Raw genomic sequence first — 24,744 nt, forward strand, 5'->3', positions numbered from 1 at the left:
TATAAATTCTTTACTCCCATTCATTGCCAAATTCTGCTATTATTAAAACAGCAAAGAGGGGAAATATTAATTGTGTTCAGTGTTCCCGTAAGGAGATCATTTGGGGCTGAATCCAGAGTAGTCTGTCTGTCAGCACTTCCTGTAATAGATAGTCTGTTTTGGAAAGATGATATTTCACCCCTTTTTCAGGTTCCTGTTGGAGAAGGGAGAGACAAATGCTCTTTTTAGCTTTCTCTTTCTATAGCTGGGTTGTCGTTTTGTTGGGGAACAAGTTTTCCTTCCTGCTGCTTAGGCTGATCAATGTCATAGAGAAGGGGGCATACACACTTTTCATAGTCTTGCTACCATTTTACCTTCAGGCACTTACTATCACTTATTTGGAAAACTGTTTTGGATGGACATTGCCATTTGCCACCTGGAGTGCTGTGGAACTAAAGCGCTCTTAATAGTTCTTACTTGTGGCTGCATATGGAGTTCTTCACCCAAGTGCGAGGAAAGAACTGGGTCTACTGTTACAAATGCTGTTCTTCCTCCAATGTGTACAAGTTTTATGGCAAAGCTCCTTTTGGAGATGTCGCAGGGGTTAATTTTCAGCCTACTGGATTCTCTTGTAGAATATGAAGGGAAACTGGGTAACTGTGTAATTATTATATAGCTTCTGTAGTGAGAGGGGTAACTCTATCCAAGGGTGAGATAAGGTATGGTCAGGTAGGTACAAGCTATCTGAGACCCAGATATTCACGACACCTAGGTTGCTCTGCACAGGGCAGAGCTACTACCAGGATGTTGATGTGTGTTAATCCTTCCCTGTAACATGAACTGCAGCTGCCTTTTCTGTATTATACACGTTTTATTCATACGAGGATGACATGCTGTAGCTGTTATGTACTTAACTGATATTTACTTGTATTGCTTTGTCATAGCTGAAAATGAAACAAATTACTTGTAAAAATGACCCGGGGAGAGGTCTGGCAGCTAGATTTTTGTTCATCTGCTGTTTGGCTTTGGGAAGTCTTTCCCTCTCTCTTGGAGCTCCTATTTTTTCATTCCTGCTTCTTGCTGTGTGTATTTGACCTGTATGAGCCTTGTGGTATAGATTCTGTCTTGCTATGTATTTTTGAAGTGTTTCACATGGTAAGGTTTGAATCCTGGTGGGGTCATCTAAGGGTTACACTGTAATAATAGTAATAATGTTCTGAAAAAGGTAAATATTAAAATGCAAACAAACAGCAGGTAGTGCAGTACATATTTGTTGTTTTAAAAAGTTTAAAACAGCAGCCACTGCTAATTGTTGTTCTGGTTTGTAAATGCTTCCAAGTAGCTTTTCCTTAGAACAGCCTTTTTAATGTTGTTCATAGTAAACAAGGTTGTTCTAAGAAACTACGGAGCTTACAATTGTTTAAAAAGTAGCCACGGAAACCAGCTGATGATTCTCATTTTAAAATGAGCACTCTTTGCTTTCATTGGCTAGGCTCCCTTCCTTAAAATGTCATGCTTCGTGTGCACTCCACATTTTCAATTAATTTAGTTGTCTTTAAGCAAAATGATTTATCCTCATTAAGGTATGCCAGAGTTTTAAAACATGAAGCGGTTGGTTTTTTGTTTGGGTGTTCTTTTGTTAAGTTATTTGATCATAAAAAGAATCTCTTTTCTGCTTCCAAACTGGAAATGTTAAAAACCACTCCTTTTCTAGTTTGGCAAAAGAAAGTTTCCTTCTTGAAACAGGACCAAGTGTGCCAAGTTTCGGCTTGAGTCTCTTAAGCTGAAAGCTTCTTCTCAGTAAATGTTACAAAACATGTTTGGAATTCTACAAGATTTGTGTACCTGGGCTTAGATATACAAAGCTTAGTAGGCATAGTTTTTAGTTTGTTAGCTTACACTGTAGACAGTGCATCTATAAGACAGAAAATTACACATTGCCATTTTACTTAGATCGTGGCATTTAAAAAATACTTGAATGCTCTGTTACTTTCTCTTAATAAAGAAAAAAAAAGGGGGGAAGGGTGGATTTCTCCATCCTAAAAGAATGAAACCAAAGAGACAATAAAAGCTAGTGGTTGCCGCAAATTTCTTTCTATTCAGTCTTTGGTGGCTGCGGTGTTGTAAATGCAGAATTCTTTGGGAATGCCTGTTAAATGTTTCTCTTACCGCAAGTACAGCTCAAAGTCCAGTTCCTTTTTGATGCTGAGAGGGGTAGATTATAAGGCTCTGTACATAGTAGTTGTCAAGGTGCTTGACAATTTGCAACTCTTGGTGTGGCATTGCTAAATTTGCTTCTCTTGATAATATTCATAAAGTTCTAAAATACCAATGACTCCTGTCAGTAGTAATTTATGTTCTGATTAAACGTCCTGCTGGTACACAAAATATGATGCAGCTATAGTAGTTGRCAATATTTGCCAAACTTTTCTGCCTGTATTGAACATGCAATACACAAGTTGTTAAAACCTTTTTCTTCTTAACATGACAGTGCTTGCTACTAAATACTTCCTTTTAAAGCCTTTTGCATGTTTAGTACAAGCTTTCAGAACTTTTTTTTTTCAGCTGTACTTGTAAATGCATGCAGGAGGTTATGGGGAGTCATAGCTGGTTTTGACCATGGTTACGTAACTCAGGTAAATGATTAGTTTTGGATTAAGCTATGTATTTCAGTGGTGTTCTCCCAAAAATACCATTTTAATTCTGCCAGAACTTGTTACATAGAATTGAAGAAATAAAGTGTGCCTGCATGATAAAGTTCAAGTGTCAGCTCTTGGCTTTTCTGTTCCTTCCTGCTTCTCTTCCATCCATCCCTCCTATGTTACCAAAAAAAATCGTCCTCTGTAGAGGTTAAATCTGTTGTAATTGTTGCACAGTATATTTATTGTCTTTTTTTTTTTTTAAATTGGTTTACCAAACAAGCTGAAATTAAAAAAAAATCATCAGAGTTTGCATGCAGATTGGTTTGTTTCATACAAAAATATTAGTGTTCATAGAAGCCACAGTTAAGAAATCAAATGATCAGTAGGCAGGAAAAATAGTTACAGCTGAAGGCTCGACCTGAATTTTAACCTTTTGTATGTTGTTTTAAAATATTTTTCTATTTGATCATTATACATTATTTAACAATTAATGCATTCATACTAAACACTTGTAATATTCTGCGGATCCTTATATACAGTAAGCTATAGAACAAAAAAATGCAAAAATATTTTTAAAGGCACTTTTTAGAAGTCCAAATGTGCTCAACATTCAGCTGATTCATTTTAATTTTAGTGGAAAATTACTGGGTGCCCAATGTTTCTGAAACTGAGTAATTTTTTTCAGAGACTTGTGGATTTTTGTCTTCAGTTTTATCAGTGAAGACACTTGGAATATTTGTTCTCAGCTAACATAGTGTTAACTGCGTTTTTGTTGCATCAAGAGTTAAGCTGAACTGTAAAAAAGCTGCTCTTTCAGAACAAGTATGTGGAGGAGGTGGTATTTTGGTGTAACTAGATTGTTTTAACTATGAAAACAAGCCTCTTTCCTTAGCAGAATGCAGAAATCTGTTCATGAGGAAAAGCTCTTTATAAGCTAATAAGCAGCAGGCTGGAAGCATTATAAGACCTGCTAGTCAGTACTGCTCAGGACCATCCTAGGACTGTAATGTAGGAATCCTGTGCCTCCCTCGCATGTGTTTTGGTTTTGTTTTGTTTTCCAACCTTGTGTCCCCCCATTCGCTCAGTTGTGAAGTTTAAGATTGCCAGTAGAGGATCATCATCTGCTAATAGTGTTGGTACAGTCACCTGTCATCCTCCTGAGCAGGGGTGCTCAGATGAGCCATCTCTGCATGTAATACTCATGGTATGTAACTCCTCCAGCCCCTCCCCCCCCCAAGTGAGTGACAGTCTCTCGCAGTGAGTGACAACTGAGATTTTTGATGTAATCTCAGAATTCATTCAGAAGTATAAGCAGAGTCCTTGTGGTGCTTGCTGTACTGTTGTGTAAAGCCGTATCAGCTGCCCATACAAATACAGACATCCTGCAGGCCCTTGGTTCCAAACACAGTGCAGTCTGGCAGCCAGGCTGATGTGGCTGACTGACAAAATTGCAGGCCCAGGTTCCTGAGTGAGCTGTGTGCCTAGTGTATTGGGAAAGAAATCATCAGGCATGTGGGATCATCATCGCACTAGGAAAAACTGTGTTGGTGAAGATGCGCCATGGGAGGTTTGACAAGGAAGTCTGTTAGTTTCTGCACATTTGCTCTTTCCTGTCTCCTGCCACAGCAAGCAAAGATCTCTGCATTGAGTAATGGTGGGCATTCCRAGGCAATCCCCCCAGCAAATAGGGCAAAGGAAGCCTTTGGCTCACCAGATAGCCTCATGGTAGAGTGACCACAGCTTTAGCAGAGCAGAACACACAGGGAAACCTGGTGCATGTGGACTTGTGTATACTGTGGCATTCAGCACCGTTCTCAGGACTTCTTCTTTCAAAGACACAAATGAGGAAAGAAAAGAGGAAGTATTGAACCTCCTTCACAGCTTCATAATCTTAAAAAAAAAAATTTTTTTTTTTTTAAGAATTCCATGCATAAACCAGACATGTGAAGTCTCTGTGTGTTTTCATATTCCTTGGTTGTAAAGGCCCATGATGACTATCTTGAGTGTTACAAACTAGATATGATGAAAATATTAGCCTGTGCCTTCTAGGAAAAATGAAGCAGAGAGAAGGAGAAAGAAAGAAGGAAAACCTGTCATCTCTCTTTCCATCTCTTCTGCTTCTTCCAAGTGTTAATGCCCTTTGGGCACAGCTGTGGGAGTTGCAAGCTGAGAAAGCCAGACCTACCAGTATCGTGCTTCACTTCAAGGATTCAGCTGATGGGATCTCTCACACGATGAGACAAAGATTAGGCTCCCACCATGAGGAAAAAAAAAAGAGGAAGTAGTGGCTATAATGTGAACATAATGTTGCCTGCAGTCAGAGGCATGGGATAAAATAGAGACTTCTCTCCACACTTAGTGTCTTTCATCTGTGCTTGTCTCTGGGAGAGCAGTGTTTTCATGCCCATGCTCAGTGGCAAAAGCAGGGGGAAAGGAGTATACTTTCTAGCATTTTTTGAGGTTGACCTTCAGGTTTCTCCATAGTGCCATGTTTGAAGTATTGTGTATATATGATGTTGATATATATATGTGTGTGTGTGTATGTATATATATGTATATGTATACCTACACACATATACATGACATGAGCTAAGGCTGCCCTGTTTCATGGGGGGGGGATTTGCTGGCTAAAATAAAAAGTTGACTGTTATAGCAATCCAGCTTTACCTCCCTCCCTTGGAAGGCAGGCTGCATATTTAGAAAGTACCTATGGACAATTCAACCRTTTCCCCCAAAAGAACGGGAACCTGTCTCTAGAGAGAATGCTGGCTGACCAACAAGTACCAGGGAGAGATTGTAGGACTTTTGTATCCTCTGGTTACCCAAAACAGGGCAGAAGCAAGGCCTTCATCACTCAAACCTTTTGTCTATGGGTGAACATAGGGGAGTTTACAGTGTTTACTCATCACTGCTTATGTTGTATGTGATCATGTGAAATGTGGATCTAGCGAGAAGACGGAGGAATTTCAACAAGCTAAGTCCAAAGTAGCATATAAAGAAGAGGAGCTGACCAGTGACTGCTTTATTTTTTGTCTTGTATTCAGAAGAAATATGTTAAGTGACCACAGAAGCTCAGGCGTTCCAAACAGCTACTCCTGTTCATTATTGCACTGTGCGTAAGGGCAGCTACCCACAGCATTTGTGGCTGGAGTTCCTAAAAAATGGCACAGAGCAGTGAGTCCTGCCAAGGGACTCAAGAAGTGTCAAGAAATACTAGGTAACTGCAGTAGTGTTTCAGTGCTTGAAATGGGACAAATGTGATCAGCATCATCATGATTCAAGATAGCCAAGTCACCTGGAAATGTCTAGTGTTGCCAGTTTCACAGCTGTATCCCTGTGTCTGCAACTTCTTGAAACCTTTGCTGCTTTACTAAGGCAAAGATTGATTTGCTTCATGTACAACCACAGACTGCAGAGTTTCTACAGGCTGCTCGGATGGGGGGCTAAACACAAGCTGCAAAAAGGTCTATTTGGCAGGAATGCCAGTTTCCCAAAGCTCAGTGGAACAAGTTAGGCAGTGCTGCTGAAGGTGGGTAATTCAGAGACCAGCTGGGACCACAGAATAAGTGATTCTCAGTTGTCAAAAACCAGGGATGCAGACAGGAGATAATTATAGACCTGCAGCTGCTGGGATGAAATGTTTTTGTTCCCTCTGATGATGAAAAGTTAAAGCTCTTTTAATTATTATTATTCATCCTTAAACATCTTGGAAATATGATTTCTTGATTGTTTAAGACACATTGGTGTGTGAAGTATGAAAATTCTCTGAGTATCAGGCTTTTATTGGAGTTGTCCTAAGGTTGTCCTGAGTTATTTTGCTTATAATCCTGCCATATCAGTTATCTCAAAAATGGTTTTTCCAGAGTAGTTTTTATGTTTGCAAAATGTATATGTTTTAGCATGTGCATAAGCTTGATTGTTCTGTTTTGTGATTCATCCTATATTAACCAATATAAAAGAGATTGTTTACAAGATTGGCATTGTTTTTGACAGTAAGTTATCAGTATGAATCATTTGATTTGAAAATAAGGGTTTTGATTTGGTTTATAATTAAGACAGCATTCTAAGAAACAGATTAAAATTGTCTTCATTTACAGTTGAAAAGATAGCTACATTAAGGGTAGCTTTTCAGATCTGTGTATAATTTTTTTTTTTTTAACTTAAAGCATCAACAGTTTGAAATCTATTTTTAATTTTCAAGGATTCTGTAAGAGAACTCATCAGCTATACAGGGAAATGCTGTATTTACATTTTACTTTTCATTAAGCTAACAAACCCGGATTCATCAGCCACTAATTAAAACAATAACATAAGATGTTCAGATTACAGATTTGGATTGCACATCTGAATTGTGTCACTGTGGAAGGTGCATAAATGTTTACTTCTTCCCTGCCCCCACAAATATAAGAGCATAAATAATGCGCCTAGTGTAACAATAACCTTTAAAAAAAAAAAGTACTGGATTTTTAGGGGGTTTTTTTGTTTGTTTGTTTCATGCTCCTAGGTAACTGTAGTGCTTTAACAGTCTCTAGCAAACTCAAATTACATGTATTGATGATACTCTATCATTAGATATGTTTATTTTTAAGTTGTTTGTGTGCAGTTCACTAACTAGATGGCAGGTTATTTCCTGAAGCACAGTCTGCTTTTTCTGGTTTGCTGAGCAGTCATTGAGTGTTTTAAGATAATTTAAATTAGTTTAATATATTTAGGAGTTCAAGCATGTATTTCTTTGAAGTCATTAACAAGGAAGAGAAAGAGAACTCTAGCAGACATTTCTGTAATGAAGCATGTAAATCAAAAGAATATGAAGAGAAGCTTCTAAATTGAGCTCTAAGGATGTAATTTCAAACACCTTATAACCTCTCCTTTTGTAATTTAGACTTGTTGGAATGACAGTATTCAGCTTACATTTAAAAGAAATCCCTCATGCAACAGAAAAAAAGATATACTGTGAAGTGTGTTTTACTGTTGTGCCTTTGTATTACACGAATCTGGAAATGACAAACTTCAGCTTCTTAGAAAATATGAAGAAATAAGGCCTGTAAACCAAAACCAAGGGCCATGACAGGATCAGAAAGATGACTGCATGTTTTTTCAAAATTCACTCTGAAAAATATTTGCTATAACAAAGCTTGTAGTCCTAGGGAAAGCAAAATTTTTAAATAGAGAAAAAGAGAAGCAAAGTGAATTTTTGAGGAGAAATTGGAGACATCCTTAAAAACCAGAGGAATGCCTCATAGACTTTAAATTTACCTACTGCAAATAGGAAAACAAGCTATTCCTAGACCTCTGGAATGCAGTCTGGGCTTTTGGTCACAGTACTCTTTTTCTTTTTTTTTAGTAGGCAAAGTGGTTTAGAGTAGCAGATCCAAGTTCTTCCAGACATTGTTGGTTCAGGCGTATGTCAGAAATTCTTCATAGCTGCTTTCCTCCAAGCTGAATTGAACTGCAGTTGGACCTATTTTTGTAATAAGGAATTAGATCCCTTTCACGTACTTTATCCCTGTGTTGATCATGGGCTGAAGTCAGGGATACAGTGTTCTTTTAAGTTTGTTTGCATTTCTTGCTTTCCAGGGTGATGAATGTGGGTTTCAGGAACTAGAACTTGGAACCATGGGAACCTCTACTCTGGCATTCAAAGGCAGGGTAAAAGGAGCTGAATGTAGTATCTACAGGCTTTAAGGCCAAAGGTACAAAGCTGTGTTTGACAAGTAGCAAAAGTCCTGAGATGAAATAATGGCCAGCAATGAAATAAAGGAGAGTTCTGCTGTTGACTTCAGCAAAGTCAGAATTTCATGCTAGTGAGTGTGTAGGTGACATATTGTACTAAAACCAGCTTAACCTTTCAGTATTCTTTTGTATTTATATAGAGCACCGCATATTCTGAAAATCTTTCACTGTTGAATACTTTGCAGTATCCTATTAAATTGTGATGTAGATTATTGTTTTGCAGATACAGAAATAGAGATGAGGAAAAAATGCAAGACTATTCTAACCTGTTTATGATAACTTCCGTATCTCTAGAGTAAGCTCTATGTCTTAGTATAAGATAATTAACAGTAAAATTGAGATTTGAAACAGTTTAGTTTCCATCACTGACTTCAGTGCACTAGAGAAGTTTACCTTCTACCTAGTTATTTTAGGAATAATGACAATGCACCATTATAATGTTAATTATAGCATTTGTTGAACTCATTAGCAGTGGAACATTGAGTCACTAATCAGTTGAAATCTGTAGTCATCTTTAGCACTGTAATTTTTGCTTAAAATCATGAAACTGTCTCAGAAATGTTATATAATGTGGGTTTGCTTTCTGAAAGATTTTTTTAACTGTCAGTTTTTAAGCAACCAATTTTTGTGGTAGTATTACGTTAAGCAAATAGCTGAGAAATGACAGCCTGTTTTTTAGATTTAGGTTCTTTGACTGTAGGTGGTTTTAGGTTTATTTGTTGTAGTAATTGTTTTAGTGGTCCATACGTGTTGAGAGTTAATGTTGGCCTTTTCCAAAAGGTATTGAACTTATTTTTTCTTCCTTTAATGTCGGAAGTTACAAAGTGTATATTGAGCCTCTCCAATTCTGGGACTCTAAGCCAATAAAGATACTCAAAAAGTGTTGCTCCTGTTAAGCCTTAAAGGGATTAGTTATGTAGGTAAAATGGGCTGTATCTGTTCTCCATTAAACAAGCTGATAATAATGTTTTGGAGGGTTTTAATTATTTGTAGCAGTATCTTTTATGGAAGTATAAATGAAGCATGGTCATTTTTGTTAATCTGTTGTCAAAGTTTTTTGTCAAGGCTCTTTCTGCAGAGGAATTTCGCAGGTCGTGACCCTGAATAAATGCTTTATTAGTTCTGTTAGCTTTAGCAGAGTTCTTTAACTCTGTTAAAGAGATCTTTTAAGTCAGGGTCTTGTACCAACAAAAACAGGATAAGAGTTAACTCTCATTTATCTTTTTAAGATATAGTACCATTTAGGTTCGAATGCACAATTTCCCCAAATGTTACTCATCTGAAAATCCATGATAATGAGAGCATAGTTATATCACACTGTATGCATGCTCTTTTAATGAACCAAAAGTTATATGGCTGAATTTCAAGAAGTAACTAAAGTTCACTAATAACTTTTGGAGTTTTTTGTCCTTTGATTCTTCACAAGTGTTCTAGCTTAATTGCTTAGGAAGTGTATTTGTGTGATTTTATGCTCAAAGTATTTGTAGATATATGTCACAAGGCTTTGGAAACCTCTGGCCCCCAAAGTTAGACATGCAGAATGTACAACTGTTTGCTGTTGTCCCCCTTCCCCGGGTTCTGCCTGCAAACAGAAACATTCCAGCTTTGTGAGGAATTTAAACAAAAGAAAATTCTTATCTATTACTCAGTTTTGTGGTGTGAAAAAATAGACCATATGGGTTGTTCAGTAGTAGTTGTACTTTTGAAAGCGTAGATGTTAGGTATTCTTCTTGGACTAATAAAAATATTACTTCTATCTCCAAAGCTTTTCATCTCTTTTATCGTTATACCGTCAGGGCTACAACTCAACAACTTTGTCTTCCCAGCTGTGTCCGAGAACATGTTATTGCAACACTTGAGAACTAGGATAAAGTTTTTGGTTTGCTTTTTTCAGCCTGACTCTCCACCTTCAGGTCTGCTAATTTCTATGGTGTACTTCAGGAAGAACAGTCCCCAGCTCTGGGAATGCCTCCTCAAGGCAGTACAGTCCATCAGATCTTCTTGCATCTTCTTTCTCAGTGGAGTTGTACAAAGGTTGCTTTTGTCTAGTCTTTGTTTTAGAATATTTTCAGTAGTGGAGTGAGATGCATGCAAAAAAGAATATTTAAGGAGGTGACTGTCTTAAATAGCTGGGGACCTTTGGCGCAATGGTTTATGTTGTCGTATTATACCAAAAAGAGCCTCTGCTGAAATACACATGTACTAAAGTTGGAGTCTGGATTTAATCTTGAAATTTTCTAATTCCAATTTCTGTCACAAAATACTATGCATTTATTTTTTATGCTTTTTTTGTCAAATCAGTTTTGAAAGCCTTCATTAAATACAGTTAAGATGATTGTTCAACAATAACATCCCCCCCATTCAAACACATCAAGACATCCTTTATTCTCATATAATAAGCATGTCAGTTTTGTATATAGTAGTTGGGGAAAGTGAATGTCATACAATTGCTAGTAGTTGCTTACATATGAAACCAGTGTGTATTACAGAGGGATAAACTGCTCTGACTTGAACATTTGTTGGTACATCCTTACAAGGAGAAAATTAAGGCTTGTTTATGTTTATTATGTAGAAACGCATATCCTTAAGCATAGGAATTTCTGTTTTTTCTGTGATCATCTTGTAACAGAATTCTAGGTGTTCTCATCATCCATTTGCATCCTCAGAAGCAAACACAGTTCGTAATATCTTGAGATAGTTATTTCCATGAACAGATTCTGCAGTATGTGGAAAAAGTATTTCCTTTTTAGTCTTGAATTTATTGCATATATTTTGAATTAAGAGTTACTTTCTATGTTTCTATCATACATTCTCTAAAGGATTTTCTTTAGAAACCAAATGGTCAAAATCTAGGTTTCCCCTGCCTGGTTACTGCTTGAACTCTGTTTTAGCTTTATTGGCATCTGTGCCTTTAAAATCCTTCCTTTTTATTTTCCCTCTGCTCTTTGCAAACAATAGTGCTTGGACTTTCATGTTTTAATCCAGTGTTGCACATGGGAAATTCTCACCAGGCTCCGTACCTTGATGCTAGAGTCTCTTGGTTGGTTGGTTGCGGTTAAATTAGACATCAGCAATGTGTGTGACAAGCTCGGATTGCCTGGGCTGTGCATTGTCTTGCTAATCAGTGCTCAATTTCACCTGCAGTCCATGCACCTAACTCGGTTCTTTGCTCTTCCCATCTAGCCATTATGAATGGTCTTGTCTTTTGTGTGTTTTCCTACTTGTATGTATGTCTAATTTATGAACAGGTTATAAACCTAGGACGTATTCCATTTTTCTGACCTCTTCTGAGGTGCTATACTTAGGCCAGCAAGCTCACACTCTTAAAACAGTTTCCTAAAGATAATGAGCTGTAGTGACAAAACAACATTTTTGCTAACCTGTCTGTATCTACACCAAAAACTTGTTGGTGTAGTTACTTGCTCATTGTATTTTTTTTTTTTCACAGTCATGATTTACACTGTTAGAATCTCAAGGGTAGACCAAGTTTTTAGGTTCTTTACCAGCGTATTTACTTTTATGTAGTTACTACATTTCTAAATAACAGATTTCTGCTAAATTCAGACAAGCCCAAAGTGTATTCTCAGAAGAAACTCTTCTTGCAGAGGTATATGCTTGCTAGTCTTGAAGACTTAAATTAGATTTGGGGGTTTCTGAATTACTGTAATACAGTTTTATATACTTCTAAGTTAATTACTTATTTAACTCAAGTGGGGCATTACCAAACCACATATGTGCTGATAGACACCAAAAGGGCATCCCATAATTAACTTGTATCCAAGAAAAAAATGTGTTTCTGTTCTGTGTTCCATCTTATTGCTCATTTTAAACTTGTGATGCTGTTTTACAATCTAGGCATTTTTAATAGCCTCTTGTAAGATAATTCTTCAAAGCCTTTTGGAGTTTCAGATAAATTATGTCAACCAACTGGGTCCTTTGTCTGCTGTTTTGTTTAACATACTCAAGAATTTGAGTAGATTAGTGATGCATGGTTTTCCTTGGCAACAGCTGTGCTGATTGCCTTTTTCATGTAGCATCTACCAGTAGAGTTCATGTTTCTATTTTTAATTGCCATTTCAGCAGACTTTCCTAACACCAATTATATGTCTCACAGGTGGATAGATTAGAGATCATCACTGGTGTCTTTATCAGAGTAATTTTTTTTTCACACACACTGTATCAGTGTAATATTCAGTAAAATGCCACTAGCACTATGAAAACAAAAGCAAATTTTTCGTGGAAAATGTAATGTGGAACAGGGAACAGAAATCATACATTCGTTTTACTAAAGATTTTGTATTGAACTTCCAGCAAAGAAACTCTCAGTGGTCTTTATCATGAAGTTAGGTTGCCATTAACTGGCAGATTTCATCTTGAATCATTATTGTAACATAATGTGCCTGAAGGTCAGATTTTTAATGCAAATATCTGTCACACTGGCAGCAAGACTTTTAAAAACTGAATTATTAATGAATAATTTCCATGATTTCCAAAAGGCACTGACAAAATATCTCGCATGAATGTGGTATTATCAAACATAGTGTCAAAGAAAAAAACTCAAACCGATGAACAAGTCAACAAAACACCTAGATATTTTTCTTCCTCCTTGAACTTTGCTGTTAAGAGATGCCTAGCATGATAAATGTGTGTATATATATTCATATATATGCAATATGTATATATAACTGAGAACCTGTGTAAAATAATTCAGATGTCTAATTAATTAATTTGGAAACATGAAGAGTTTTGTTGGTTAAATATTGGTGACGATGTGCATAAAGTAATGAATCATTTGTAACTCCTAGTTGTCTGTTTTGCTGCATGGGGAAGAGAGGAATTTGCAAATTGCTATTGCACTGAGACTACGTACTCATGACTTTCTTGTGTGTAGTTGTTTGATATTGGAGTTCAGGCATACTATTTCATTAGCTGTTGCTTTATATTGAAAATTGTTAAGACCTAATGCTCTATGAAGATTTTGTAGATTTGCGTGAGTTGTATCTTGATGGCACTTTGGAAGGGGGAGAAAAGGCAAGCTTTTGCGCTCATCCTGATGAAAGTATTTAGCAGACAAGCTTTCCTTTTTCTCACTGATGTAATTACCATTTATATAATTTAATGCCTTTTCAGAAGCATTGTTCTCCAAACTGAATCCTTGAATGCTCTTATTGTATGAGATGCTTGTCTGCTGTTGGACAACTGGTTTGCAACAACTGCTATTTCCATTGGACTATATGAATGTGCATATGTGTTTTTATTTCATATCTGAATAATCAGCCAACAGATACATTTCTTTTGCCTTAAGACCTTTTTCTCCTTTTGAGATCTAGGAAATGAATCATTGCTCATGACTCTAGGAAAAATAAGTACTCTCCACTCTTCAGAAACCTGGAAGAATGTTCACAATCCACCAAATTTCAATTTATTATGTTACATGCAGAAGATAAAATCAATCAATGGAGTCGTAGTTGGGCTTAGTTTAAAAACAGTAGTTCGTAGAGCTTTAGTCCAGCTGTTAAACCAGTTTATGCTGGCAAAAGGATTCTAATCTGGTATAAATTGCAACACAGGTGAGTTTGCAAATACAGCTACAGGTCTAGCTTTGTTAGGAGATGCTTAAGTGTAGATAATCCCTGAAAGTGTCTTCAACAAGGATGTTATCATTGAAATTATATTTACTTAAGTTGGATCTAGCTTGCAAAATTGGTAGTTAGGGATAGAAGTTAATGTTTTATAGTGGGGAACTTCATTCTAAAACAGTTGTGATTCCATGTTTACAGCTTTTCATTTTCATGTAACTTAAATATCTTTATTAAAATTCATAATATCTTTTCCTCTACATCAAATATGATCTTGTATATGGACTAAATAACATCTTAACCTTTTAATTAAAGCGTTTAAAAAAAGTAAAAATAAATGACTTAAAAGCATTGTTTGAAAACAAATTAATCATAACCAATCCATGGTCTTTCCAGATTTTAGCCTGGAAAAAGCATAATTGCAAATATATAAAGCTAAGGTATCTTTATATTATATAAATTTTATATATGCACATATATATGCACACACATACACATATGCACACACACACATTATATATATTATGTATTATATGATGTAATAATTTATATTATAGAATTATATGAAGCTAATTATATAAAGCATTTTCTAATGATAATACTAATGCAACTCTAGTTACACTAGGGTAGGCAGGTCTCTGTATCAGTTGTGCAATGCTTATGCTGTATTTCAGGGACGAGATTTTAATTATACATTAACATGCATATTTGTATACATAAAATCAGTTTTATGCAGAATTCTTACAATGGTGAGAGAAGAACAGTTTGAATGCTTCCTCTGTTACAACTCTTGTGACTGGTAGGACATTGTGAAACAGGCCGTTCTTGATTAATGTTGAGAATGATAATGTAAAGGGCTTTGAAGAAATCCCATGTGTTCATCAGCTGGGAAGTTAAACTTTTTGTGTATCTTAAATTGCTTCTTGATGTTTTTTTAAGGAGGAAACAGTGGCAAAGGTCAGGCAGAACTAGCAATTGAATTTTAATAACTTATGGGAGTGGGAGGGAGTTTTAGTTTTATTTTCATGCCTTTTAAACAGTCCTGCATATTTTCTTTATTATCTCATAATTTTAGAAAAGGCTAAGTTTTCTTCTCCTTTTGCCTGTTCATTCTGAATTTAAGGGGCGGTAGAGAAGGAGCAGGAGTTATTTTCTAGGTTTGCATAAAAAGACTGTGCTAGCAAATTAGATTTCTGTAAGTATTGCTAGCTAGGAGCCAACGATGGAAGCATCAGACTTACAGTAAATAAAATGAAGAAAGCATCCTGAGTCAGGCTCGGCTTATTTAGTCTAGACAGTGCTTTTCATGCCAAATGTTGCTGCTCTCATTTCTGCTTGCCAGAGTTACTCTGATACATAGCATTCTTGGTCTGCTTTTATCAAACAAGAGAACTTTCTTCTGCACAAAGGTTAGCAAATAATACAGATGTTTGTTCTCCCTTTGAAGTGCTCTTATAACCTTATTAGTAGTTGTAGTACTGTTTGTTTGTTGAAAAACCAATTAGGCATCTGCTTGTCTGCCTAGTGTGCACTTCAGCTATGGAAAGTTTTCATCAAGTTTATTGAAATTAATGTCAGTTTGGACAATCTAATTACAATCTACCACATAAATTAGAGACATGAGCCTATGTAATGCAAAAATCTTATTAAGTCTTGGCAGTTTCGTGGAAAATTAAAATGTTAGAATTAATAATTGCATGTTTTTAACCTCTGTTACCGGGAACATTAGCAGTACTTTAATATTTTGCGTTCAAATAATGCCCAGGGGCTCCACTGAATTGTGTACTGTTCAGATGCACGGTAATAGATGGATAAGCAACATGCTAAAGTTCAGAAGCAATAAAATACATTCAGTTGTGGTCATGGTTGTTATTAATAGATAAGAGCTATTTGTCTCTTAATAACAAGAGTAATGTCCATGGGTTGGTAAGTGCACGCTTCATTCCTGTGTTCTAAGTTATAAAAGCCTAGTCTGAGTGCCTGTGACCTTCTCTTAATAGTCTCTTGGTGGCTGTGATAGCAAGATAGGACCAGCTATTCTAGCAGCCTTGAACTTTGACTAGTGTTGTGAAAAAATCCTACTGTCACCCTGCTTACTCTTTTATGTCACCCTACTTATTCCGACCATGGGAACAGGTGAAAACAGTCCATTCAGCACCAAAAAAAAAGTGCCTAACATTGCTACCCCAGTGTGCTCTAAACAGAGAATTTAAACTCTGCCTGAACTGTTTGCCCTGGGACAGTTAAACCAATATAAGCGTAATGACAGGCTTGGCTTTTGCTTAGCCTTGGGGCCTCTGGCGTGGATGATGCAACTGTGGACATGGCATCTGCATCCCCCGCGAGGGGCTCAGGCGGGGCTCCAGGACTGGCAGAGGCTCCCCTGCTGGCAGGGGAAGAGGCATTTGTGCTCCCAGGCTGGGAGGAGGGTTGTTTAGCAACCTGGCACCAACAGTGATAGCACCAGCCACCGTGCTTTTCAGAGGGTCAGAGATGCACCTTAGTAGAGCTGCTGAGATCTCTTCCAGAGATGTAACAAGCACTGGTGTGATGCTTGTTACCAGCCTAAGCCTGAAATGTTTCCTTGTGGCACCTTATATTCAAAGTGTATTAATCTTTTTCAGTGTTGATATATTATTTGCCTTCTCTCTGAGGCAGCAAAGGCTCTCCTCTGTCTTATGAGGTCAATTAAAAGGGACAGTTCAGCAGCTTTCTTTTGCAGGGACCTACATAAGGAAGAAATAAAGCCCTTATTGTAGCACTGGGCCCACATGAACTCATATCTTACCTATATCTTGTTCAGTGCTAGCCATATTAGCCTTGCCAAGGACCATCGCTTCTCAAGTCCTGCAGCAGGTCCCTTTTGTGCTAGTCCAGGAAGAAAAAACATGGGTCCTTTGTAGCATTTGTACTCAAGCCACAGATACCAGAGCTATGTGCTCCTAGGAGCAGGATGTTGTTGAAGAGCAGTATCCTTGATTCTAGTAGAAGAGACAGTCTAGTGGTTATGCTATGCCATGCCATTTTGATTATAACCTAACATCTTTAAGAACTAGGTTACATTGAAGAGAATTTGAATATCAAAAGAACAGTCAGAACAGATGGATTTCCTAAATCTTTTGATATTTGATCATATCAGCTTCTACTGGAATTGATCTCTCATGAGCAAGACTAGTCGAGCTCATCTGATGACTGGCAAAAACCTGCCAGTTAGCTTACATCCACACTAGCAGTAAAGTGATACTGGGCTGCTTTTAATCACTTGGAGTACTTTTACTCACACCCAAGCTCAAGATCACTGGTAGTTATACACCAAGAAGATGAAAAATGAGGGAAAGACGTGCAAGAAAGGGGGTCTAGAAAACTCTTCACTTTGCAAGCCTGGCTTCATCTTCTGCCTTGCAAGTTTTGTGGAGCAAACATACACCTTTGTGATACAAGGGCAGGTGACTTCACTCCCTATTGAAACTAGTAAGAGTACCAGCTCACGCTTCAGGTGAAGATATTTCCGTTAAAGAACTGGAGTTTGTAGAGTAAAGATTACATCTTGCTCGTGTATTACCAAGTTAAACCACTCTTTCTTGTAAAACAAAGCTTACTGTTATATTGCCTTACTTGAATACTAGCTAAATTAAGCAAGAAAAATAGGATACCTAAGAAGGAAGAATTAGGCAAACTTTTTAGATTTTGGTGCTAAAACTTTCAGCCTCCCATCTATGGCACTTCTGTCTTTAGTACATGCTTTGCTCTGTGTGTGTGTGTGTGTGTGTGTGTGTGTGTGTGTATGTGTTTTAATATTATGATGAGCTCTATTGAAGGTTGACAGGGTTGGACTATAGTGTGACTGGATATGTGGCAATATAAAAAAATATGCTTTACAACTTGTTATAGCCTTAACGGAAAGCAAAATGGCATTTAAAGGACAATATCTGCCTGTATCTGACCAAAGAAGATAACGCTGTTAAACTAGTCATGTTTAACAGATTGCTGTAATATGGACTTCTGTTATCATGGCCTGCTTACATATCACTTTCAGGTGGAGGGCGAGAATTCAGCGTAGGTCCTCTTATGTACAGGTGCAGAAATGAATGTCTTCAAACCAGTTTTTTAGAGAAACCAGTAAATGAGGGAAGGATTGTAGTGATTCTTCAAAGAAATTTACTCTGTTATGTAAACAGTACTGAAGACAGTGTCTTCAGCTTTATCTCAGATTGAAGTTTTTTTGGTGATACTTTTTATCAGACTGTTTTGAATTGTGAGCCTGACCTCCAACTTCCCTGAAGCCTCTCCTTATATAATATCTGTCCACACTATTCTTTTAGCCAAGTCACTATTAAAAAAATACTGAACAGCACCAGCTGACAAACCTGCTTCAAAATGCCCCTTCTGCARTCAAACCTAAACAGCCAGACTGATCACACAGCACCATATTTGAATGCTCAACCCCACATGGACATCCGCGAATTCTTACTTAACCCACCCTTCCAGCCACCTACTCTCATAATATAGTTTCCAGGTAGTTTTCTACTTAGCTGATGATAGGGAAATAAGGGCTATATGAACCTAACTTGGGTGATCTGAATGTCATGTGAGACGGTGTCAACAGCATTTCTAAATCAAATTTTGTGACTTTACTGCTTCTTTATTACCCAGACCCCTCAATACTTTGTTTCTGAAGCAAATCTCTAGTACCTGGTTAAACAAATTTCCCTCAACATCCAATATCATCAGAAGTATATGTTCTACTAAGAAATTGATGATCATGGCGTATAATAGTCATCCTACAGACTAAGAAGAGCTGTAATTCTCCATTTTTTAAGAGTAAAAGAATTATATGCAGATTTTCATAAAAATCTAAAGGAAAGTTATTATAACCAAATAGATATGAGTATGCTGTGCCATGCTGATATGACAGTAATGAGAATTATTCTTCTTAGTAGAGTTTCCAATCTTAAAATACTGCAAATGCCAAAACACCAAGAGCCAAGGAAGAATGATGTCTGATGGAGATGTGTAGACATATTCAGTCCTGATAAAAACAGATACCCTGAGTAGATAGTTTCAGGGGGAAAAAAAGGGAGTTAGCAAACTGTTCCACATATCAATAATGCAGAACAAGCTCTATCTCTTTTATAACTGTATGTACGCAGAGCASAGGGGCCCTGACAAGGAAAGTTAACAAATAGGTGATATGGCAGCTGTATTAAGGAGGGATAAGAAAGGACTGCTGATGTGATAGTTGACTTTTTTTTTTTTGGTGCAATTTTATAAAGGATTCTATACCTCAGTCTCTCAAAAGTTTTGGCTTTTTGGATTTATCTTGATCTGTTTTTGTCTCAGTTTGAGACAGCGGGAATGTCTGAAGAGCTTCTTACAAAGGAAGAAGTGATACTTGTAAAAATCCGAAAACAAGGTAACTGGTGTAGATGGGTTTATGAAGTAATTTGGTGAGCCTTTGAAAGGAGTCTTAACACCTTAGAAATCTTGTGCAAGACAGAAATATTTCTTAAAAGGAAGCAAGGAAAGTTATAATATCCAAATATATGAGTGTACTGGACTGACTGCTTGCTGTTCTGTTAATTGAAAGCCAGCACAATGATTTTTTGCCAAAATTTTGTCAGGCAGACCTTGAGGCACGGTAGTTATTTGCATTGAGGTTAGTTAGGATATAGATTGCAATTGCAGGTAATATGAGGTGAGGCTTTGATCTGGTATGTAGGAAGCCTAAACACAACACTGAAAGTATAGTATCCTCTCTTAATCTGAGGGAAAGAACTTTAACCAAATACAATGAGGCTATGTAAGCACTATATTAGAAAATTTTGGCTTGGGAGATAGTTTGAGGAGCTATTTTTCTGTTGTGTGTAAGGGTCATAGAATTTCTGTACTCATGAATGTACTTTTCTCCAACAGATCCAAGTTAACAAGAGAGTCTGTGTAGGACAAAACACTATTGTCTGCTCTAACCACAGATGCCCTGGCTGCGGCAATTACTAAGCATCCTCAGATAACAGGACTAAAGAATCAGGCTTTGCTTTGGAGTTAGGGGCTGGGCCAGACTCCAAATGTAGGAGGACAATACTAAAATCATTGTTCTGCTCAGCTCAACTGAAATTCTTCAGGCCCACTGCTCTGGGGAAATGCTGGTAGGCAGTCACCTATGATATAGGGCTCACCACTTGTACTCAGAAAAGAACAGTTATCTACCCTATAGATCTGTGGCTCTTTGAGGATGGCTGTTGTAAATACTGTGATCTACCCTTATTTCTACTTTAACAGACCTAACTTGTTACAGATCCTCAGCTGAGAAGAAAGTGGGAGAGGCTCAAAGCTCCCCGCTCTTTATGCCTTCTGTGGGCAAAGGACAATGTAGTCCCAACAGCTACTACTATTAGATTAGTAATTGATACTGTTTTCTTGAGGAACACATATCCTTATAGTGTGATCCATACTAGCTGTAATTTCTTGAAGACTTGCAATTACAGCTAGGCAGTGGGATGCTGCAGCCCAGGGCCCCCAAATAACTTGCATTTTCATTTCATGTGGCTAGCAGCTACGTGATTTTTCTCCTCTGTTTATTGTTGGGTAGCGCTGTGGGGTGTGTCAGTGTGTCTTTCAACCTTGGGGAAGGCCAATTTGACTGTCAGTAAAGAAYTGGCTCCTACTGCTAATGTTATAGATACAAAGCAGGGTATATAACCATGCTTTGGATGGGAAGCGGGGGGAGGTTTCCTTTGGAAGCTGGCATGGTCTTGTGCAGTGAGAAGCTGAGGTTTTAGGGAGTAATCTAATAGTGCAAATAAGGAGCTGGGACTGTGGGTGAGAGAGTCAGTGAACTTGAAGAAATAATCTTGTGTGACAGGAGGAGGAAACAGTTTTGCTGCGAAAGAAAGCTGTGTGGTTGTGGGACATTTGTCAGAGATCTTCAGTAGTGCAGACAAAGAAAAGATGGACAGCATGTAATGCAGCTGAGAAACAGAGACAGATCTTCTGATGAGAGGGGGAAAAAAGCACTGAAAAAAGGAAAGAGTAGCAGTGTTCTGCACTACAGTCAGAGGAGTATGGTTGGGAAGGAACAGGGTTCAGCAAACAGAGGGAAAGTCGGTTGGGCATAGGTCCTATTTTCCATACCTGGTGTAAAATGTCAGTTGTAGGAAACAGAGAGGTTTAGACACACTCCTGCTTCTCTGACAAGACTGGAAAGCTCTGTGTGCTAACAAGTCTGAGCTCCAGCTCATAATTTTGAGGAGATTTTTTTCCCCATCCCTCCCTGTTTTCTGAACTGTCCATGATAAGGATACTTCAATCAGAAGGAAAGTGATATAATCCCCATAGTGTTTCTAGCTTTCTCAGATGCCCCTTGAGCTGACACAACAATGGGAATGCCAAATGTATGAAAAAAATTGGATGCTTAGTTTGAAGCTACTAAGTTTCACAAACTATTCTGAGGTCTAGGAGTACAGATGAATATATCTTTATTTTTTTTAGCAATTGTTTTCCAATCTAATTTATTAATTCTTACATCATTCTTTCTCTTCTGTTTTTTCCTAAAACAGGATGATGCCCCTTTCATCTCAGACACTGATGATGAATCTTCATCATGGCCAAACACAGGAATATGTGATCAAACCCAAATATTATCCGGTAAAAAAAGTGATTTCAGGAGAACAATCCACTGAGGGCTCATTACCACTGAGACTGGGCCAGGATCATCTTGTATCACCTTTTCAATGTGAGTATAACTGCAAAAAACATACTTTCCTCCGCCTCTATCCCTCCAAACTCCCTCTCTTTAATATCTTGAAAACTTCCTATGTTCATCTGAATTCCAGTGACACATCAACACAGATAGAAGTCAAAATAATTAAAAGCAAGATAATTCTCAGATTAGCAAATGCTCCAACATTCAACATCCTGTTGAGAGGCAAAACAGATTTCCTGCATGAAGAAAAAAATGGAACCTGATTCACTGTTGGAATCTCCTTACGCTATTTCTAGATGATAGTTTTTATTTCAGATAAAAGGTGCTTTGTGAACACTTGTTAGAGTAGGCATAACTGAGAGTGTAGTCAACTTAAGATGACAACTCCCTGTACTTCAGTGTGATGGATACACTCTTGGAAAGCTGGAGTCCAGGATCGTGGTCTCATTGGTGACTGTTTTTCTCTGTATTTAATTTATTATGTGTTTACGAACTTCTGCACAGTATGGAGGCTGCATGAAAGTTTCTACTTCGTTTTTATAAAAAAATGATTGTGTAGGTGCCCAGCTTGTGGCCTTGGCTCATGCTGCATTGTGTGGGGAGCTCAAGGACAAGTTTTGGCTTAAAAGATGAAGAGCTTGATGAATTATGGGTTAGGTATTACAGAGTGTCTGCTGGCTTGATTTGGAGAARAGTTCCTGCAGTTAAATGATGGACCGATTAACATGGGAAACTAAGGTACTTAACAATCTCCTGACAGACTTCCTCTGCTATAGCACAGAGAAATATGTTCTGCTGAGGGTTTAGGAAGAAGCTCTCCTAAATCTGCAAAAATGATTTCCTTGTGTGAGTATCTTTGCATTTCTGTGTTGCACATCCTTATGATCTGTCCACTTGTATTTAAATGTAACCCCTGCTTTCTTTTCCACAACTGTAAATGCATTGACTGTTAATTAGAATCTCAGCCCTAATGGGAAGAACAGTGGGCAGCCTGAGGCCTTTAGATTAACTTTCTCAGTGCTAATTCAGAGCAAATAAAGTGTACTGCTTGCAAAACACTACATCCTTTTCTCAGAAGGTTCAAAAAAGTATATAATCTCTTTGCCATCTACCAGTAGTTCTTTTTGCAAAGCAGATACCATTCTTTTTCTTTCAGCCAGCTGTAATTTCCTCTAAATAGGATAATACTGGTGGCCACCAGTATTGGATTGTGTCCTTCTCTTCTGACTCTTAGCAGCCAATAGGCATATAAATCCCAGGTTATACAGTTTCCCCATACTTGCAGTGAATGTTGCTGGTCAGAATTTGGCATAAAAATCTTAACTTGTGCCCTTCTCCTCAGGCCGTTTGGCTGTTTCAGTTTACCTCAGTGATCAGTATTACTTGCAAGTGTAGATGATGTTCCTTCAGTACAGAATGATTGTAGACTAGCTACCAAACTACTTCTTCTATTATAGCATAAGGAAATAACTCCGTGCAGCTGTATGGCAGGAGCCACTACTCTAGCTCTTTCTCCTGCTTTGCTTATGGGAAGTCCTCTGTTAATTACAGTACTCTGAGAGAGAGACAGCTGTGAAGGGAAGCTAGAAGCTGAAACTGAAAAGTATTTGTTGTAAAACCCTGATAAGCCCCTAAGTGAGTGGCTGGTTAGTAAAACATTCTACCTTTACTGGAAAGCCTATGGTTCTTAAAACACCTGAGGGACAGATAATTAAAACAGATTATCAGGCATGATTTAAATGTTGCTTCTAGTGGTGAAGTAGAGGATCAAGTCTGAGACTGTGTGGTGTTGGAATTTGTGATATTGGGCTTTTGAGCAGTCTAGGAAAAGCTACAGTACCTGTTTTGCCTTCACTTCTACATTTGTGAAATGGGAGACAGTGATTACAGTTTCTGATAAAACAGTTCAGACATCTGCTAGTAAAGAGCATAGTTTAAGAGCTGTGTGTTATTAGAATTTAAGATCGTATATATCTTTAGTCTGAATAGCAGGCCTAGACAGTGGCCAGCTATATGTGTTTAGTTTGGCTTCTGTTTTTTAGAGGTGCTGAAACGGACTCTAACGATAGAAGACTGTTGCTTCCATCAAAATTTAATGTCATACTTCAGCTGTCAGTATTTTAATGCTATGGAAGCTTGAATTAATTGCAGTGAGGTAAGCCTAGGATATAAAATCTCATGTGTCAGTTATTTTGTGATAACCACCCATATGCAGTTCCTAGCCCTGCCTTTTTAACTAAGGGATGAGCTGCTTCAGATTACTTCATGCTTGCAGCAGGGTGGGTGCTCATCATATAGTTACTACGAGGAAATTGATGAGAAGGTGGCTGGTGATCCCATGGTATTTTGTAACTGCTGTTAGATGTATAATTTAGTTTCATGGGAGAGCCTCTTATTTCATTGAGCAGAGGAATCAGTAGTGGCAGTGTGGGGATACTTACTTGAAAATGAAGAGGGAAAATGTAATAATTCTATTAAAAAGCAAGATCCAGAAAGTTAATGTTGAACACTAAGACTTTTTTTTTGTTTGTTATCATTAAATATTTTTCTCTGGGATGAGATGAAACAGTAGCTAGGTAATATTTGCTGACACTGCCCAGGGGTTCATAGTCATCAATGAACACAGAGTGCAGAACAAATCATTCTGTTAATTTTTTGGGCATATTTATGCATTTCACTTTAAAGTACTAAAAGCTGTTGCTTTGGGTTGAGGACAAGAAATAGGGTAGAGTATGTTTTTATTTTCTGCTTATTATATGTCTTTTCCTTGTATGGTGTAAATGTTTTTTGCAAGATTAAACTCCAAGTGCAAAACAGATCTACCTTCATCTTGCTAAGAGCCTGGATGGCTCACCTGGGTACAGTCTGAATTTTTATTTGTCCTGGTTGTAGTTCCACTGCATATCCTCCATCCACTTGCACCATGACAGTTCTGTTAAATAGCTGCATGAAGGTTAAGCATCCATATCTTTTCTGAGATCTTCCATTATTATTCTGTATTATTAGTAGCAAAAGTTTCTAAGCCATTTAAAATCTTGCTATTTGTCAAATCAGAAAATAATGAAAAAAGCCAAAAGTTTTGTTTCATGCGGTAATTTATTTTGTATAC

At 37.6% G+C, this 24,744-nt stretch overlaps 1 protein-coding gene across 1 annotated transcript in view; it reads left to right on the top strand.

Annotated features, from left to right (window-relative positions):
- LTBP1 (latent transforming growth factor beta binding protein 1) overlaps window positions 1-24,744 on the top strand; it is a 197,372-nt gene that overhangs the window by 17,300 nt on the left and 155,328 nt on the right. Inside the window, exon 2 of the mRNA XM_026081275.1 lies at window positions 21,490-21,665. Coding sequence (XP_025937060.1) covers window positions 21,490-21,665 — 176 coding nt within the window. The remainder of the gene's footprint in view (window positions 1-21,489; window positions 21,666-24,744) is intronic.

This window comes from Apteryx rowi, unplaced genomic scaffold (genome assembly GCF_003343035.1).
Source record: "Apteryx rowi isolate R43461 unplaced genomic scaffold, aptRow1 scaffold_54, whole genome shotgun sequence".
NCBI lineage: Eukaryota > Metazoa > Chordata > Aves > Apterygiformes > Apterygidae > Apteryx > Apteryx rowi.